The sequence below is a fragment of the Ostrinia furnacalis genome, unplaced genomic scaffold, assembly GCF_004193835.3.
Source record: "Ostrinia furnacalis isolate ACB-3 unplaced genomic scaffold, ASM419383v2 OfSCF1605, whole genome shotgun sequence".
In the NCBI taxonomy this organism is placed as follows: domain Eukaryota; kingdom Metazoa; phylum Arthropoda; class Insecta; order Lepidoptera; family Crambidae; genus Ostrinia; species Ostrinia furnacalis.
The window spans coordinates 407,595-424,814 of NW_021131844.1; the positions used below are offsets into that span (position 1 = coordinate 407,595).

Sequence of the window (17,220 nt, forward strand, 5' to 3'; positions counted from 1 at the left end):
CTTAGTAATTCCACAAATATTGGAATTGCTCGGTGGTCCGATATCTTTTATTCGAGGCGACAAAGACGATGTATCGCCGCGCGTGGGGCGAGGATCGCGGCGTGTTTGTGCAAGTGCTTGTAAATACAGCCGCTGTTGATAAACAGCGGACGTCAATTACTGTTGGTCATACGCGGGAATCATTCCATTTGGAACTTGACACACGTTTTCCGGATTAAATTTTACTTTTACTAAGTTTTCAGTCAGCACATTGTCGACATAGTCTCGTCTATCAACTAGGGGTCATACCATGAGAGAGTTTCTTGCGCTGCTTCTTCTCAGCACTGCACACTGGCCCATTTAATGTCCCGAAGCAGTGATAGGGTTAATACTGGACGTGTGCTTTTTAAAAGCCTACTTACAAAATAAATGAGATTTATGAGTTTTAAGAAAATTCCACTTTTAAAGATGCCACTTTATAGAGATTCTATTGTCATTTCTAATTTTCCTTGACATTTTGCTACGAGACGACTTCGACTTCCAACCTTGTCTGTCCATTATGTAATTAGTAAATCACACTTTCAGCACAGCACATCAAGGTAAACTCTCTGACATCTTATGTGATTGAAATAGGGGCTATTTCAAAATGAAAATGTATGTACTGTCGACGATACTACATCAAATATTGTAGATATTAAATACACATTGGTATTTGGTATACGTGTAAAATAGTGACTAACTAATAAAATAGACTAACGTCTGCAAATTAAACAGCACAGGCATATTTTCGTAACATTAGTCGTATTAGTCCATGTGTAATATTTGCGTAGCTGCATTTTTCTTGCTCTTCCTTGTTGTAACAGGGCCATGATAAGTACTGTTGGTTGTTGAACAAATACATACATTAAAGCTGTCAAGTCCATAAGTTTTAACTAGGGTGCGAAGATTCTGTGTTATTCTTATCACATCAAATACTTATAGTGTAACCGGTTTTAATTTCGATTCAAAACCAATATGTGAGTGTTAGTAGGGAATTTAGTGCAATGATTTGTATGGAGACCCCTCCACTTTGGTATAGAAGGCTCATTTTTGCAACAGTGGTTCTTTGGGTGCTCCTGAGTGGATTTCCGTCGGTAGACATCGGGAGCCCCCCCTGTGGTAGCAGGGGGAGGGGGGGCAAGTTTCCTTCCGCCGCGCTTCACTTTAAGGCCCATATCTTCAAAACTATGGGTACTAGGGCAAGTGTGGTATCATTTTCGGATAATTAAAGGATGGCGAATTCATTTCTAGAACAACCTTTTTGCCTTTTCATACAAAAAAAATGAAATATTGAGTAAAATTCACAAAAACCAAAAAGTATTTTTTTAAATAAACGTCGTTTACTTTTAAACCACTGGAGATAATCTAATAAAAAAAATATGACCTGAAAGCTACATTTATCAGGATTATAAAAATATAACATTGTATGGTACTTTTTTCGCAAAAAGTAGGTNGGGGTTCTTGCACTAAATTCCCTACTATGTATATTATCATCACCATCAGGTAATTTAGTGTTTAATACAGGAACACAACCCTCTTAATTTGCCAGACGCGAAAAGAATTGACATACCTCACGCTGGCCAGAGGTTTGGGCCTACCTAATGTTTGCATTTTTACCCTTAGTCGATTTTATTGATATCTACCGTAAGAATATAGGCGGTCCTATTCTACACTGAAGGAACAGCACTTCTAATTATTCAAATATTTGTATCCATGTCATTCAAATATTTGTATCCATGTCATTCTAATAATGTTCCCTCTCCCCAGACCTCAATGGGCTATACCCAAGCAAACACAGCGACAGCGAAGCGGGAATATTTGTATCCATGTCAGTCTAATATTGTTCTCTTGCCCCCAGACCCCAATGGGCTATACCCAAGCAAAGACAGCGGCAGCGAGGCGGGCGGCTGGCGAGACGTGGGCGGCTGGCGGCGGCGGGCGGCGCGGAGGGCGCGCGCTTGCTGCTCCACCAAGACGCTGCGCCGCCGCCTGCCCATCCTCAGCTGGCTGCCCAAGTACTCGGCCAGGAACGGGCTCTCCGACGCCATCGCAGGTCAGTGACAAGTTTGGGCGAACTGCACCAAGGTCAGCGAGGAACTTGGGAGGACTGCATCGAGTCGCGTGCCTGCTGCTCCATCGAGATCCTCAGCGCCGCCTGCCCATCCTCAGCTGGCTGCCCAAGTACTCGGCCAAGAACGGGCTCTCCGACGCCATCGCAGATCAGTGAGTCTTCTTCTTCTTATTCGTTTCGCTCTTGGCAGAGCGGTCGTGGTCACATCGGTTGTAGAAGCGGATATAACTCTCCGCACGATCTCCCGCCATCTCTCTCTGTTGGCAGACTGTCTGGTGCAGTCACATACGCCGTCGCCCACTGCTGATTTCACTTTTCAGTGAGTCTTAGAACGGTATCTACTATTCCCACCCCTGCAACTCCTGTATACCTAGGATCTACAACTTGACCGCCACTAAAAACCCAACCAGTGAAGGTCAAGTTTGTCCCGGGGGAAAGTTAAACTATCATTGCACACGCAACGAAATTAATCAGAAGAACATTTTCGAATCAGTGGCGTGCGTCTGTGTCTATGACATGCTACGGAAATCTGCTCTCTTTAACCCACCCAAAACTATTTGTCATGCGAGTGGATTTTATGAGTAGTGGCTTTACAGGAAAAATTACAAGTAGATGATAATTAAGTTAAAGTAGTTTTTTTTCTTGAAAACTCAGAAAACTTGAAAAGTAGCCTGGCTGTAGCTGTAGAAAGAAACTGTTCTTCGAGTTTGCCCATGACGTTCTAAGTCTACATAATGTAGAAACCCTGACATCAGTTTCAGAAACTGCAACAATGCTCGTTGCGCCAAGCACATTGTTGTCCACAAACGCTATTTCACGGATCGGCGGCGCGGGCGCAGGCGAGGTCAAAGCACTTGCTTTTCGCATCATTTATTGATATAATCAGAGAAAATGCAGGTCGATGACTCAATTTTCAAAGTTGTTAAAAATTTTAGAGAAAGCTTAATATAAATAAAATCATCTCTACTTATTTTCTAACTTCGAAAACGTCTTGAAGCCTTTAATACAACCACAGATAACAAAGAATTTCATTATTCAGTTTAGAAAATTCAAAACCGCTTGTTGAAAGCTTTTTGAAGCCATTAATCCAATTTTTGTCGAGCAAAGTTACTTTTAAGATTTCAATCCCGTCTTTCTGATTCAACTCTTATAATAATGATCATGAATTAATGTTGTTTTATTTTTATTTTTTCAAATACATACTTACCTACTTCGATAGTAAATAAATTATAAACAGACTTAATTACGGAGTAATTATTATGAGTAGGTACCTACTGTATTTAAAGACTCGTTAATAAGAAGTAATTAATTACTATAATTATCTTATTATGATTGTTACCATGAGAAAACTCACCAGTTTAGCACATAATGAAAGCAATAATAAATAATAAGTACCTATTTGCAACTTCGCTAGAACAAACCAATAAATTAAACTGATCATAAACGTCATAAGGCGCTAAAACATTAAATAAGTACTTAATGTGCGAAGGCTTCACCGTTGGAAGGCCTAAAGTAATTGTTTACCCGCTAAATACGGATGCAATTTGTGCAAATATTTATCACAGCACACAAAAAAAACATGAGATCCCAAATAAAACATGCCGTGTCGCTCTCCACTACAATAAGTCGTTTTTCAAATTATTAAAATATGCCTTCTTATTAAAATTAAGTATTTTATCTTTATGAATATTCTGAATATAGTCAAATAAACTTTCTGTACTTGTTTCGCTACCCCTAAATTGTGAGATGCTGTATTGTTATACAGCATCTCACAAGTAAGTAAGGCTGTTGCCTTACAACTATAACGTCTGTAAGAAATTCCTTTCTCTGTAAGAAAAAAGAAGACTCTCCCTTTGTCTGTAAGAAATTCCTTCCTAGCAATAATGGCACCTAAATTTTAATACACTATCTAAGTTTTGTTTTTCCCAGACTACGATAAATAAGAAGTATCACCATCACCACATTTCAGCTACAGGACGTCCACTACTGACCCTATGCCTCTCGCAATGTTCTCCAGATTGGCTGGTTGGAAGTGGCCTGTGAGTTTTGGTGTACTTTACTCGTATCTAACTTCAAATTAACCCATACTTTTGTCCCGCAGGCATAACAGTGGGTCTGACAGTGATCCCACAGGCGATAGCATACGCGGGCGTGGCGGGCCTGCCGCCGCAGTATGGGCTGTATTCGTCCTTCATGGCGTGCTTCGTCTACACCGTCTTCGGCTCCGTCAAGGACTCCGCCATCGGGCCCACCGCCATCGCCGCCATCTTGACGAGGGAGAACCTGCACGGGCTCGGGCCTGAGTTCGCTGTACTGCTGGCCTTTCTTTCGGGCTGTGTGGAGCTGCTCATGGGAATACTGCAGTTGGGTAAGCAGCATTTCTTAAAGCTTACTAGGAAGCAAAACAGTCCGATGTAGAGTTGTAAGAAACTCGAGTCTTTTAGTCTTTATTTCGAGACTTGAGTCTATTTTCAAGACTAGGACTCGTTAGTCACATGAGTCCGAGTCCTTTGAGTCTTCTGAGTCCTTTTTAAGTTCTTTGAGTTCTTTTTATTTAAATCAAACTAGCTTTGGATTTAGCGGAATCAGTCATGAGTTCTTTTAAAAACACTTAGGCTGAGTTGCACTACCCAAATTTGACCGTAACTATGACGATAACCGGTGTTTTTTGTATGGAGTTTGACAGATATTTGACGTTTGTCTCAGTTAAAGTAAGATGGTGCAACCCAGCCTTAGTCTTTGAGTTCTTTTTGGCAGATCTAAAGTATTTTTCCAAAAGGCTCAAAATTCTGAAGGACTTGAGCTCTAAGTTTTATTAAATAAGGCTCCAAGGCTCGAATATCTTACAACACCAGTCCGAAGTCCTATGTGTTCTCCTTCTATTTAGCTCCTACCTACCGAACAACTTGTTCTAGTTTATAATTCTATGTAACCAAGACAGTGGGTGTAAATTCGCGAACAGTCGACGAATGACAACTAAATAAACTGCGGATACCGTTCGTTCATTATTTCATTTAAATAATGCGTTGACACATAAAATTGCCCGTTGATTCAGTCTGGAACGTCTGGAACTGACTCATCAGTGTACCCGTGTGTTGCTAAGAGAAAGAAAGGAACCCATTCGCACAAGGAAACAGTTAAATGTCTTCAGACACTACCTCCAAGAATCAAGGTAACTTCATTCGGCCTTCTGTATGCAGATTTATCTAAAATCTTGAAATACATGAACCACACTTTACAAAAATGTACCGACTGCCTGTACCTATTTTATGATCTCGAATGTTTTCATACTTTATTTAAGGTCAATGACTTCAAAGATAAGGGATAAGGAAAATATTTTCTTGGTAGGTGTTTTTCTCTAAGGGAAATTGTCATAGACTTATATAGGCTAATTTGTAAAAACCTTAAAACCTAGCATGTACTTATTTACCGGACAAAATTTGCATGGATATCGAATTGTATGATTAGTAATATGCAATAAACACCTGCTGATGGAAGGTGAAAATTTTCCTTCAAGTTTGTTTACAATTAATAATATGTCAATTTACCAGCTGAATAGGTGCAATAAAGAAACCTTGGTGTATCAAATCGGGCACACAGTGCTCGATGGAGTACATTGGTGTCAGGTTACTAATAATTATATTAATAAATAAATAAATAAACAATGTATCAGCATGCTCTACCGGCTATAGTATGAAAGGCACAGATTGGATTTGTATATCATTTTAGATTTTACCTGCCTTCCTCCAAACTTACTGATTAATTTAGGTTAGAGCTTCGAACTAAAAACAGGTTCAATAAATCATGTTGTTTTAACAAAATCCTTTAGTTACATCAATAAAGCTTAAGAAAGCATTAATTTCAGTCTGCTGTGATCAACAGCTGCTGAAACCTTATTGTTTGACATGAACACTCACGATGCATTGTCATAGTTACTTACTCATTGCACTTTTTGTATTTATTCTTTTGTCACAACAAATAACAGTGTTGCAAGCGCGTCACTCTCACGCAGAATGTTTGGAATTCTTCCTCTGTTCGTTTTCCTGTGTTATTATACTTATTTCGTAATATTTTCTGCGGCCATTGTATGTTTCATGAGGTGTACACGGTGCGCTCGTTTATCGCCCGAGCTGACTCAGGGCGGAGGCATGTTTCAAGTTAAATAACTTCTTTTATGGTTGCTTGGCTACTGAAAAAGCCACGGAAAATATTTAGGAGAGAATGTAATTAAAATAATAATGATATAGTGAACAAAGTATTGTCCAGTAACAGTCTGAATCACAAAAAATATTTCGCACGACGTTTATTTTATTTTTATGTAGTTTAAAACAAATACCTACTTGGTAAAAATGGGAGTAAAAATATATTGTTATTTTAATAAGGAAAACATACATAATTATATTTACGTTAAATGTAACTTGGCCCCGTGAGTTGTGCACTTAATTGCGTACCTAGTTAATCAGAGATGGCACGCACGATACGGACTCGTTTCCGGTATGTCAGATCAGATCTCTTCAGCGCCTCGTTGTAGGTAATAAGCAATAAATATGTGCTTCAGGACTTGATAAGACAGCAATTAAATGTCTACATAATAATATATCTTGGTAACAGAAAACTTCCAGACGTCGCCATTTAAAAAGGTTGACTGACAGTATTAGTTTTTGTTACTAAGTCTAATATCGCTGAAAATCGTCTTTTACGGAATTCGTACCTACAACAATATTTAAAGGCTTTTGATTAAATGGTAATATATCCAGCTGCGATAAGCATTTTATCGATTACATGCGCATACGCCCATACGTTTGTCGTCTAAAATCGTCGATAAGATTTTATCACCGCTACGCATCCTCGCCCTGCAGAAAAAAAACACAAACTGTAATCGTTTACCGCGTACAGTAAAGTTTTTCTTACTTCTCAAATGTTGGTTTCTAATGTGTGCAGGGTTCCTGATCGACTTCATCAGCGGGCCGGTGTCGGTGGGCTTCACGTCGGCGGCCGCCATTATCATCGCCACCACGCAGGTCAAGGACATCCTCGGCCTCAGCTTCCCCGGCGGGAAGTTCCTACAGGCAGGTGCCTTATTATCTCAAACATCTAATGTTGCTAGGTCGCATAGAACCACTAGTTGCCTACCTACGACTTCAAGCTAATCGCATCTACCTACTTAAAATTCCTACTTCAGAATTATGACTAATTTATGAATATTTAATTATTGTTGCGTCAGATTCCAGTTACAAATGAACTTCAGTATTGCATTTTTTATTCATTGTAATTACTTAAGCCACTTGTCGCTCCAGCTCGCGAACTGTCAAGCAATTATTTTTTGCTGCCCCCATTATGTCAGAATGAGAGTTTTTGCGCGAATAATTTAAGTTTTTGCAAGTTGGCACACTTTCCTTCGGCCTTGGCGGCTGCGGCGAGCAGACGTGGTCGTGGTCGTGCCTATCTCAGGCAATTCTGGGAATCTAGACTAGTCTCGTTACAACACTATTATTGATTTAAATAACCACGCGACAAAGGAACTTGTATTCAATTCTGATTCTTGATTGATTATAATTAATTCTCATGAAACACATTAATTATCTATGACTTCTAAAGTACAAGAACTGAATCTGTAAAAATTATACAGTACGCAGATCCTTATTTTCCTCACTAACCTGGATATGAAGACATAAGTTACCTTTAGTGAACATACATACGGATTAGTAGTAAAATATCATATTAATTATAATGTTATGTCATTGATTATGTGTGCGCAAACATAATTCTTATGTATTCAAGCAGAGACTTCACCTTAATGTCAAAGTGTTCGACCCTGACCTTGGCTACGTCTCTACGAGGATATTTTGTTCTCTGAACAATTTGATATTTACAGCACAGCAACCCTGCTTTGCTTTTTGCTTTGCTAAGCATACTTACTTACTGACTGAAAGATGGAAGTTGACTGAATACTTTAATTTATATTTCCTGCTAATCAATTTGGTAATAAAAATAACCAAATTGTCTCATGTCGCCCTTGGCGGGTTGGGTTATTTTATAAACTTATAAAATTGTTTATAATTAAAGATTTATTTGTTGACGAACAGTGAAAGTTAGGATCTAGGAATATTCGAAGTGACTCTACATTCGACTAGATCTCACAACTTAAATTGACGGTTTATTCTTTCGAGACCTGGTAACATTTTCCCCTTTTGCCTCTGATAGATTAGAGAGGATCGATGATAGGATAAACAAACTAAAATATGTTTCTTTCTTTCTTTCTTTCTTTCTACACTGGTCATCATAAAAATCGACCCACCCGCGACAAGCACTTTCAAACGTATGCATCCCCACTTCCCACCAATATTACTATACTATATTACCATTTAAAAGCCTAGTTCTAAACTTCATTTCATTAAAGGAAAGGTTTTTACCCAAAAAATGTGTCTGTAGAAGAATCCAGAGTCACTTCTTCAAAAAATAGGTAGTTACGCTTGAGCCAACTTTTATGGCTATAAAACTGTTAAGTTGGGATTAATCGCTATCCATCTGTTAAAGAGGACACGTGAGATCATTATTTGGTTTTATAACCATAAAAATTGGTCTAATTGATCCCAGAAGTGAGCCCAAAGTGAGGTCTTTTTTCAAGTTTTTCAAGTCACATTTATTGTATATGTTAATCGTTTATTAGGAAATTAAATGTGTTTTTCTTTTATTTATTGGGCTTTCAAATAACACCAATATTGTTGGGGTACCATGATTGTGTCAGTAGAAACGAGTTTTCCTGTAAAACGTAGGTGGGCCGATTTTTGTGATGACCAGTGTATTACAACGCTAATGTTTGTGCGCAGGTGTGGACGGGCATGTACGAGCACATCGGCGAGACGCGGCTGTGGGACGCCGTGCTCGGGCTCTCTTGTATCGTGCTACTGCTACTGCTGCGGGTAAGATGTCTTCTTTTTACCAAGAGTTAGCATTATAGTCAACGCGTAGCCATAGATCTTGACTCTCTTTAAGCACTATGTACAGGTTTAAGGTTGCCATCTTAGACATAGCAGGCATTGTTGCTTGGACAACCCTGGCTTTCTTGCAATCTGGTCTGCATTGAGACCACTCCTCTCGCTCTATTCGAGGGCTAAAGCTCCAAAGTAGACCAAAGTTCATAAATGGACTACATTGGCTCTTTTCAAAACTGTTTTCGTTGTACTTTCAGGACAAACGCACGAAAATTGATTTTAATCGTTACAAGACCGCTACAGTTACTATCAACTCTCATTATGCTACTAAGCAGTCCTGGATCCGTCAATAGGCCGTATAGGCCGCGGCCTAGGGGCGGAGTGCATTACCGCAGCAAAATTTTTATAAATGTTGTGCTTTAGANTTAAAGACCCATTTGTTGAGGCTCTATTGAGGCAATCGAGGATTGAGCTTAGATCCTCCACGTTCTCACTCAGCCATGACTACGATATCGTCCGCGAATCAAAGATGGGTGATGTACTCGCTGATGATATTTATGCCCAATCCGCTCCAGTCCAGAAGCTTGAAAACATCTTCCAGAGTGGTAGTGAACAGTTTTAGAAATATGACATCTCCCTGTCTGACCCCTCGCTGAAACTGAAGTCCTGGTCCCGGAGACGGACTGACATTGTGGCCTATTTGTACAAGCCCTTCAACGATTATATCTATAGTGAATTTGGCACCGTTGGAGAGACTGTAGCTTGAAGAGAGAAGTCTTTCTCATAGACCACAAATGCCAGACAAAGTTGCTGATTATTCTCCTCAGTTATCTGCCATAGATAAGTATGAGTGGTCTATCGTACTAAAGCCTTATCGGAAACCGATCTGTTCGGGAGGCTAGATGTCGCGTGAAACCATTCATGATGACTCTCAAAAACAGAATCAGAAGTGAGATGGGTATAAAATAAATTCTTCAACAAGGTTTTATTGCCTTTTTTGAAGAAGAGTATCACCACACTTCTGTGCTATGCCGTAGGCGTTTTTCCCTCAAGGATGACGGAATCGAATAGCTTCTAAAGAGCCTTTAGTACCGGCGTTCCGCCTGATTTCAGAAGCTCAGCCGTGATTTCATCATCGCCCGGTGCCTTGTTGTTTTTCAGCTGTTTGAGAGCCATTCTAATCTCGTACTACCAAGGGTACATGCTACACCTTTTTATTCGATTGTAAGAGTACTGGTTTACTCACAAATCCGTTTTATCTGATTTTCGAAATCATTTAATTACACTGGTGTTTATCATTCAAATCAATGACTAATGCTTGAACTAATTTGGACATATCAAGGTCTATCATTGGTATTTTTTTCAAACTTCTGCGTTGAGCCATTTACGAGATCTGGGACATCACAAAACATTACCCCAGCAAAATTCTGAATAACTTGAGAACCGGAACACGAACAAATTTTGCTATTCGTGGACAAATTACTACGCAACAAAAGCTATCTATCCATGTATTTGGTTCCGGGATATAACGACTTTCAAAAAAAAATTTTGCTGGGGTAATGTTTCAAACATTACCCCAGCAAAATCTGTTTTTTCCTAATAACTTTAAAACTATAATTTGAACGAATTTTGCTATTAGTGGACAAATTTCTGCTCACGATGGACTAATTATCTGCTATACTCTCGACTCTCTAAAGCACAACATTTATAAAAATTTTGCTGCGGTAATGCACTCCTAGGGGCGGCAGATTTCAGATGACGCTTACTCGATTTCAGAAGATAAAAGTTAAATAAAGATCCAACCCCATCCTAGCCTACGGGCGGCGAAACTGTAAATCCGCCACTGCTACTAAGAATAAAGTCATCCATAGCATACATGTTCTAGGTATTACACGAGCAAGGCCTTTGCTTAGTGACATCATTAATCAGCCGTATATTTTTCCATTAAACCTTTGGCCACCTAGAGCTGCGCTATTGTTGCATTCCGTGCGTTTAGATTATATCTACAGATGTTACTGCATCCGCCACTAGCAGCTCATTATGTCTCTTACGTGCAGGGCTGTCGAAATCAAATGAAATACTAAAACTGTGACGAAAACCTTTGAAGTAAAACATTTCACCGAAGTTGTTTGTGTATTATGATTATTTACAGTCAACGTTATTCGAAATGAGATGAGAGATAGCAAAAGTTTATTCCATACAGACTTAACCGGAATTTGCTATAGAAATTCTTCAAGGTTGCGTGAAAAAGATTGAAAAATAATCAGCATGTGGCAGCCCTAATACGAGCGATTGCATCGCACTGTAATTTCAGTCAGCGCTGTGCAGCGCCGTGTAATGCAATCAAAACGTGCCGTTAGTGCCGCAATTTGCGGCAGGTGATACAATTGTCATAGTAATTGACGCGAGTTGGTATCTACTAGAGATGAAACGGATATCCGGTAACTATCCGGTAGGCCGGATATCCGGCCTAATTTTACTATCCGGCCGGATACCGGATAGTAACTCACTATCCGGCCGGATACCGGATATTAAAAAACAATGACAATTTCCTTTAATAAAATGAAATACATTAATCTTTTGATGTAAATATCAATAAAAAGGCTTATAATAATGACGGCTTTTATTTAAAGTTCAAAAAGTTACAAAAAAGCCATATTAAGGCCTATCAAAGAACTTATTCATTTTCTTTTTCTGGACTCTAATGAAGAATACTAAATAAATAAATATCTGTTAATTTCGAATTAAAGCCAATTAAAATAGGCGATCTTTTTTTCACTGATGGTCTGATGAAATGATGCAGTTCAGTCAGATTACGCAGCAAGTAAACTAATTTAATTTTCCCTATTCAACCACACACTCATAGGCCAGTAGAATTAAACACAAAAATTAATCAAATCGGAAATAATTCCTACAAAAGACTTTATTGCTTTAATGGCTTCATTGGTTGCCCATTAAGACTCTCCTAAGTTTTCGACTTCGATTTTGTGGCGTTGAACCTTGGACCAGGCATACGGCTAAGCAATGCAGTCGTGCAGGAGGGTGCAAGGAAGAGGGGCAGCCATAGTAGATAACACAGAGTCGTTCAGGAGAGTGCAAGAAATAGGTGCAGCAACCGTAGTTAAGGATCGGCTGGGACGAACAAGGATAGGCGAATCCAACTCGCAAGCCTTGACAGGGATACGCTGGTTAAGGGGGCCCTTTACAAGGCTTGGGAGCATGCGGGCGACGAGCTATTGGAGGGTCATTAATTATAATTATGTACATTTTCTACTTTGTCGAAGATAAGCACGAGAACGGTTTGTCCGAAACATATAAAAATGGTCTTATTCAATGCAGGATTAAATGCCCTTCAACCATCATAAAGATCACTTTTCGATAGGGTAAGTTCTTTACGCGGTATAACCGGAAAATCGAAAAAACGCCCTTTTCGGGGGCCCCCACCACTTAAGCACAACTCCGTCGGAGTCGAAACCTAGGAGAGACTTAATGGGCAACCAATGAAGCCATTAAAGCAATAAAATCTTTTGTAGGAATTATTTCCGATTTAAAATCTAATTCTACTGGCCTACACGATGGAAACCGAAATCGCCCGAATTGATCTGCCCCCTAGACAAGTGGCAAAATCTGACGGACGATTTGATTTTCGAAAAGTGTGACTTGTTTAGTCTACTAGAACCACTGATCGCGTTCAAAGCACCTGTCCGGCGCTAAACTCGTCACTACATAAAACGAGACAATGGGCCAACTATCCGGCCGCCGGATATCCGGCTATCCGGCCTAGCAGCTCGCCGGATATCCGGTATCCGGTATCCGGCCAAACCACTATCCGTTTCATCTCTAGTATCTACCCTTATCATTCATGCTTACCTACATCCTAGTTACATACTTTACTATTTACGACGAATTTATTTTATAACGACTTAGTTTGAAACCAAATAATTGACTGACTATTTGGTCTTTGAGATCAGAATCTAGGAGCCATGCATGAAAATCCTTGATGAACTAAAAAGCTCAACAATCTATCTAATATAGGGTTCTTAAATTTTGGGCACTGGTTCAGAATAGTCTAAAATTTTGACATATTATTTCAAACCCTACGCGGTTCCGTAGTATTTTAAAAGCACGAGTGCTTACCTATAGGTACTACCTACTCTAACGCCCGTACCTATTTACAAACGATGCTTGCTTAAGTGAAGCAGCAAATCAAACGCACAGCGTTGAATAGAGGTCTGTGATTGGTTCGGGTGTCACCCTGTGCGTTCACGCGCACTGTGAGACCTCACAAACGTTATGTGAATACGGGCGTAACTGTATTTTCCGATTTGTTCTTCATTTTATTTGTGCTTTAAATTTTAACTAAAAACTTCTAGGTTACTAAAACACATTTTGAATCGTCCATCACAATCCCGCAGAAAGTGAAGGACATCAACGTGAGCGGGTCGGGGTCGGCGGCGCCCAGCCGCGCGCGCGCCGCCGCCGCGCAGGCGCTGTGGTTCCTGTCCACCACGCGCAACATCCTCGTGGTGCTCGCGTGCGCGGCGCTCGCGTACTACTTCGACACGCAGAACCAGGCGCCTTTCGTGCTCACGGGTAAGTTTCAAATCAATTGTCTTCATTCTCGTGGAGTAGGTTGCACTAGCGGCGTAAGGGGGGGGCGGTGGGGGCGGTCCGCCCCGGGTGCCAAGCCTCAGGGGGTGACACAAGTCGCGCAAATTAATACTGATTAGCGCATATGCATGACAAATCTGCGGTCTATCTCATAATACGTGGGGTGCGATTGTCTTTCAATCTTCGAATCGGTAGGTAACCCCAAAATCCTNTCAGGGGGTGACACAAGTCGCGCAAATTAATACTGATTAGCGCATATGCATGACAAATCTGCGGTCTATCTCATAATACGTGGGGTGCGATTGTCTTTCAATCTTCGAATCGGTAGGTAACCCCAAAATCCTGACCCAAATCCTGGGGGGTAGGGGGTGCCTTGGGACTTATGACGGGGGGGGGGGTCGATCGCCCCGGGTGCCAACCCATGCTACGCCGCCACTGGTAGGTAGTGCGAAAAGTAGCTGATGTAGTAAGTTCTACTGTACTACTTCGATACGCAGAGCCAAGCGCCTTTCGTGCTCATTGGTGAGGTTTTAATTGTCTTAATTCTCGTATTTCAAATCAATGAGGGCTATCGTTTTAGCGCTCACCAGTTGGCGCCACTGTAGAGTAAGGTCCTGTCACTTGCTAGTAGCGAAGACAGTGGCACCAACTGGTGAACGCTAAAGTGGTACGAGGACTATCGCATTTGCACTCATCAAAATGGCGCCACTGTAGAGTAAGGTCCTGTCAATCGCCAGGGGTGCCAACAGTTAAGTATAAAAACGATAGCCCTAATTGTCTTAATTCTCGTAGAGTAGTGCGAAAAGTAGCTGATAGTAAGATCCACCATACTACTTTAATACGCAGAGCCAGGCGCCTTTCGTGCTCACGGGTGAGATTTCAATTGCCTTCAGCATCATAAACTAAGAGCGTAAGGTCTTAGAACCTTTCCAGGTTGTGTGGTGCTGATGTACTCAGCTCTACCACACTATTTTGATATGTAACTAGGTAGAGCCAGGCGCCTTTTGTGCTCACTGGTGAGGTTCAATTGTTTAAATTCTCGTAGAGTAGTGCGAAAAGTAGCTGATGTAGTAAGTTCTACTATACTACTTCGATACGCAGAGCCAAGCGCCTTTCGTGCTCACGGGTGAGTTTCAATTGTCTTAATTCTCGTATTTCAAATCAATGAGGGCTATCGTTTTAGCGCTCACCAGTTGGCGCCACTGTAGAGTAAGGTCCTGTCACTTGCTAGTAGCGAAGACAGTGGCGCCAACTTGTGAGCGCCAAAGTGGTAGAAGGACTATCGCATTTGCACTCATCAGGATGGCGCCACTGTAGAGTAAGGTCCTGTCACTTGCTAGTAGCGAAGACAGTGGCGCCAACTTGTGAGCGCTAAAGTGGTAGGAGGACTATCGCATTTGCACTCATCAAAATGGCGCCACTGTAGAGTAAGGTCCTGTCAATGTCAAAAGGGGTGCCAACTGTTAAGTATAAAAACGATAGCCCTCATTGTCTTAATTCTTGTTGAGTAGTTCGAAAAGTAGCTGATGTAGTAAGCTCTACCATACTACTTTGATACGCAGAACCAGGCGCCTTTTGTGCTCACTGGTGAGATTTTAATTGCCTTAATTCTCGTTGAGTAGTGCGAAATGTAGCTGATATAGTAAGCTCTACCATACTGCCGCACAATTTATAAACGCAGTAAGTACCACTTACTGCATTTATGATTGTTTTGAATATTCTGAATCCTGACATCGCGATCTTTAAGAATCAAAGACCCGTTTTTAGGGTTCCNGTTCCTGGCGCCTTTTGTGCTCACTGGTGAGATTTTGACTGTCTTCATTCTCGTAGAGTAGTGCGAAAATTAGCTGAAGTACTAGTATAAGATCCACCATACTACTTTGATACACTGTGCCTGGCGCCTTCTGTGCTCACTGGTGAGGTTTCACTTGCCGCTTGATAGAGCAAGAGCGTAATGTCTCTGAACCTTTCCATATTGTGTGGTGCTGGACTCAGCTCTACCATTACTTTGATAAACAGGTGTGTCAGGTGCTCTTCTTGCTCACTGGTGAGATAGCTTCATAGTATATCCTTCTAGTGCTGGTGAACACAGCTCTAGTATAGGTACTAGTTACTTTGAAACTCAGCAACTCATAAAATGTTATGCGCTATATTGAAACTAGGCACACGCACTGAAATGAAAACCATTTGGACATTTATAACCTGTAAAATATCCCTAAAACGGATTCTTCAACTCTCACATTTTTACGTTTATCCTACGTAATGACAATGAGCAATGACTTGATCACTTCATTAAAACAAAATCCAACCTGGTCTTGAGAATAGTAAATGTTGTCAATAGGCTAGTATCCTAAAAAAATTTTTTTAGTCCGTCATGTTTAATATCAAAAAATATTGGACACATATTTTTATATGTCAATCTAACAAATAATTACATAGTTATGGTGCGTTGAAGTTCCGCACGACGTCACAACGTGCGGCAATTTTATGCACGCATTGACGTCACGGGCCTCTTCTTATGAACTTTGGCGCGCTTTATCTCTTTCAATTTTCATTAGTTTGAAAAAGTGAAAAATACGTGTAGAGTATTTTTTGATAAGTTAACTGACGGACTAATTAAAACTCTTGCTTTTTGACCCAGGAAACATCCCTATTCCGAATAATTGTCATTTCCAGGCGACGTGAAGCCGGGGCTGCCGCAGCTGTCGGCGCCGCCGTTCTCGGCGACGGTGGGCAACCACACCTACACGTTCGCGGAGATGGCGTCCACGCTCGGCTCCGCCATCTTCGTCGTGCCGCTGCTCTCCATCCTCGAGAACATCGCGCTGGCTAAGGTCTTCTGTGAGTATGAGTTGTTATTTGAATCTTTCAACTGCTTGACTTTTATATTTTCTCTACGATTAGAGGGGTCAATAATGTACGTGCTCGTGATTTAACCTTTTTTTATCCCGATCTTCCCAAACTTATCTCATAGATTTCATAAAGATAGCGGGAAGGCGCTGGATGGCAGGCCACCATCAACCGGCCATTGGGAGCGGCCTATGTTCAGTAGTGGACGTCTTATGGCTGAAATGATGATGATTTTCCTAAACTCCCTAATCTTCTGATCCTTTCTTAATTGTTTAGAAAAATTGGCATCGTGTGTCATGCATTTTAGTGATGTCATATATTATAGCCATAGGCGGTTAACGAACTAAGTATTCAGTAGCAGAAATGGACAAGAATTGTTGTTTGTTTTCCAGCGGAGGGCAAGTACGTAGACGCGACGCAGGAGATGCTGGCGCTGGGCGTGTGCAACATCGCGTCGGCGCTGGTGGACTCCATGCCGGTGTCGGGCGCGCTGTCCCGCGGCGCCGTCAACCACGCGTCCGGCGTCGCCTCCACCGCCGGCGGGCTCTACACCGGCGCGCTCGTGCTGCTGTCGCTGCAGGTACTAAACAAACACTACCAGCCCACCCCTACGTGTGCGGTCTACTCCACTTTGATCACCTGGATGTAATCACCCAGGTGATACTTTGGTGTCTTTTGATCACCCATGGATAAGATCACCTAGGTGATTAAAGTGGAATAAACCACGTGTACGAG

General features: G+C 41.2%; 1 protein-coding gene across 1 annotated transcript in view; it reads left to right on the top strand.

The window, feature by feature from the left end:
• Nucleotides 1-17,220, top strand: part of LOC114353084 (sodium-independent sulfate anion transporter) — a 44,731-nt gene that overhangs the window by 22,897 nt on the left and 4,614 nt on the right. The window contains exons 3-9 of the mRNA XM_028304907.1: nucleotides 1,877-2,071; nucleotides 4,191-4,457; nucleotides 7,031-7,158; nucleotides 8,920-9,012; nucleotides 13,440-13,617; nucleotides 16,312-16,476; nucleotides 16,878-17,065. Of these exons, the coding sequence (XP_028160708.1) occupies nucleotides 1,877-2,071; nucleotides 4,191-4,457; nucleotides 7,031-7,158; nucleotides 8,920-9,012; nucleotides 13,440-13,617; nucleotides 16,312-16,476; nucleotides 16,878-17,065 (1,214 nt within the window). The remainder of the gene's footprint in view (nucleotides 1-1,876; nucleotides 2,072-4,190; nucleotides 4,458-7,030; nucleotides 7,159-8,919; nucleotides 9,013-13,439; nucleotides 13,618-16,311; nucleotides 16,477-16,877; nucleotides 17,066-17,220) is intronic.